The following is a 1,668-nucleotide window of genomic DNA, read 5'->3' on the forward strand; positions in this document are numbered from 1 at the left end:
TGATTTTGATTTTTTTCTTCACCATTCGTTTGTAGCCGGTTTGTATTGGTTTGTAATCTAATTTTTTTCGTTTGTAGAGATTTAGTTTTTTTTTAAAATCAAAATTTTGGTGGGGGGGGCTGGGGAAATGCCCAAATTTTGAATTTTGAATTTTTTTTTTCACCATTCGTTTGTAGCCGGTTTGTATTGGTTTATAATCTAATTTTTTTCGTTTGTAGAGATTTAGTTTTTTTTTTAAGTCAAAATGTTGGTTCGGGGGCTGGGGAAATTCCCAAGTTTGGAATTTTTATTTAATTTAGATTTTTTATTCAACCTGGCTTTTATACTATTTAGATTTTTCAATAAAAAATGATTTTTTATTCAAATTAATTTTTTTTTATTCATATAAGACTTTTTAATCCGTTTTAGGATTTTTTTTCAACAAGGATTTTTTATTTAATTTAGATATATCAATAAATAATCGTCTTTTATTCAAATTATTTTTTTTATTCCTATTAGACTTTTTTATCCAATTTAGATTATTTTATCCGATTTAGGATTGTTTTTTACTTAACTGTTTTTTATTCAAATCAGTTTTTCTATTCAAATTACACATTTTTTTTATCTAATTTGGATTATTATTAAGCAAAGATTTTTTATTTAATTTAAATTTTTCAATAAAAATAGTTTTTTATTCAAATTAATTTTTTTTTCTTTCAATCCGGAAATAATTAATATTTTGTTATATTGTTGTCGTATATAGCTGTAAAATGACGCACGCTTCGCTCACGGACGAAGAAAGGCAATCTACGGGCATTCACAATAATCTCATACGATTGTCCATTGGTTTGGAATACTACCAGGACTTGATCGACGACTTAGAACAATTAATTCAAGCAAGCGGAGCCAAAGATAAATGTTAACGAATAAAACCAAATTATCAATAGATATTTTAAAATATAATATAGATAATAATAATTATATTAACCGATTAACATTAATGTAATTTGACACAAATAAAATATTTTTTTAAACTAAAACACGATTATTTTTGAACAGAAGCTTTTAGTGCTTGTTCGACATCGGCAATTAAATCTTCTTCGGATTCTAATCCCACGGACAAACGGATTAAATTGTCTGTAATATTTAATGCTACTCGTTCTTCTGCAGGAACTGAAGCATGAGTCATAAGTGCTCTGAAAATATAATGTATTATAATATTAATATATAAGTACATATAGTTGCAAAAAATATCTTTATTTAAAAAGAAAGTCCTTTTTACAATATTGGTATAATGTACTGCAGGAAGTTGTCTATGTCGCATCCACATAGTGAAACCACTCATTTCATGAACTGGATATCCAGTTAGTGAAATTTGTCCAGATCGTGAATTTTGACGAAACTACATTATATGGACATCCATTTCATGAAATGGACATTACCTATTTTGTGTACTTTGTGTAATTTTTGTAAAACAAAATTGTTATGTTATGTAGCAATAAATAATTATATTATATAATAGTATAGTCAATTATAGTCAATAAATTATATCATATTGCATTATTTTATTTTTCATAAATAATTATAACTATACTTTAATATATTGTTTTAGGAACAAAAATATACCAACTACATCATATTACATTACAAATATTTGTAATTTATTTTTTAGGATTGATTAGGACATTG

The 1,668-nt window shown here is 25.2% G+C and overlaps 1 protein-coding gene across 1 annotated transcript in view; it reads right to left on the reverse strand.

The window, feature by feature from the left end:
• Positions 1 to 916: 916 nt before the first annotated feature.
• LOC100159560 (cystathionase-like) overlaps positions 917 to 1,668 on the reverse strand; it is a gene marked incomplete in the record, with an annotated part of 21,645 nt that continues 20,893 nt past the window's right edge. The window contains 1 exon segment of the mRNA NM_001163933.1: positions 917 to 1,175. Within this exon segment, the coding sequence (NP_001157405.1) occupies positions 1,025 to 1,175 (151 nt within the window).

Source organism: Acyrthosiphon pisum, chromosome A2, assembly GCF_005508785.2.
Source record: "Acyrthosiphon pisum isolate AL4f chromosome A2, pea_aphid_22Mar2018_4r6ur, whole genome shotgun sequence".
Lineage (NCBI taxonomy): Eukaryota > Metazoa > Arthropoda > Insecta > Hemiptera > Aphididae > Acyrthosiphon > Acyrthosiphon pisum.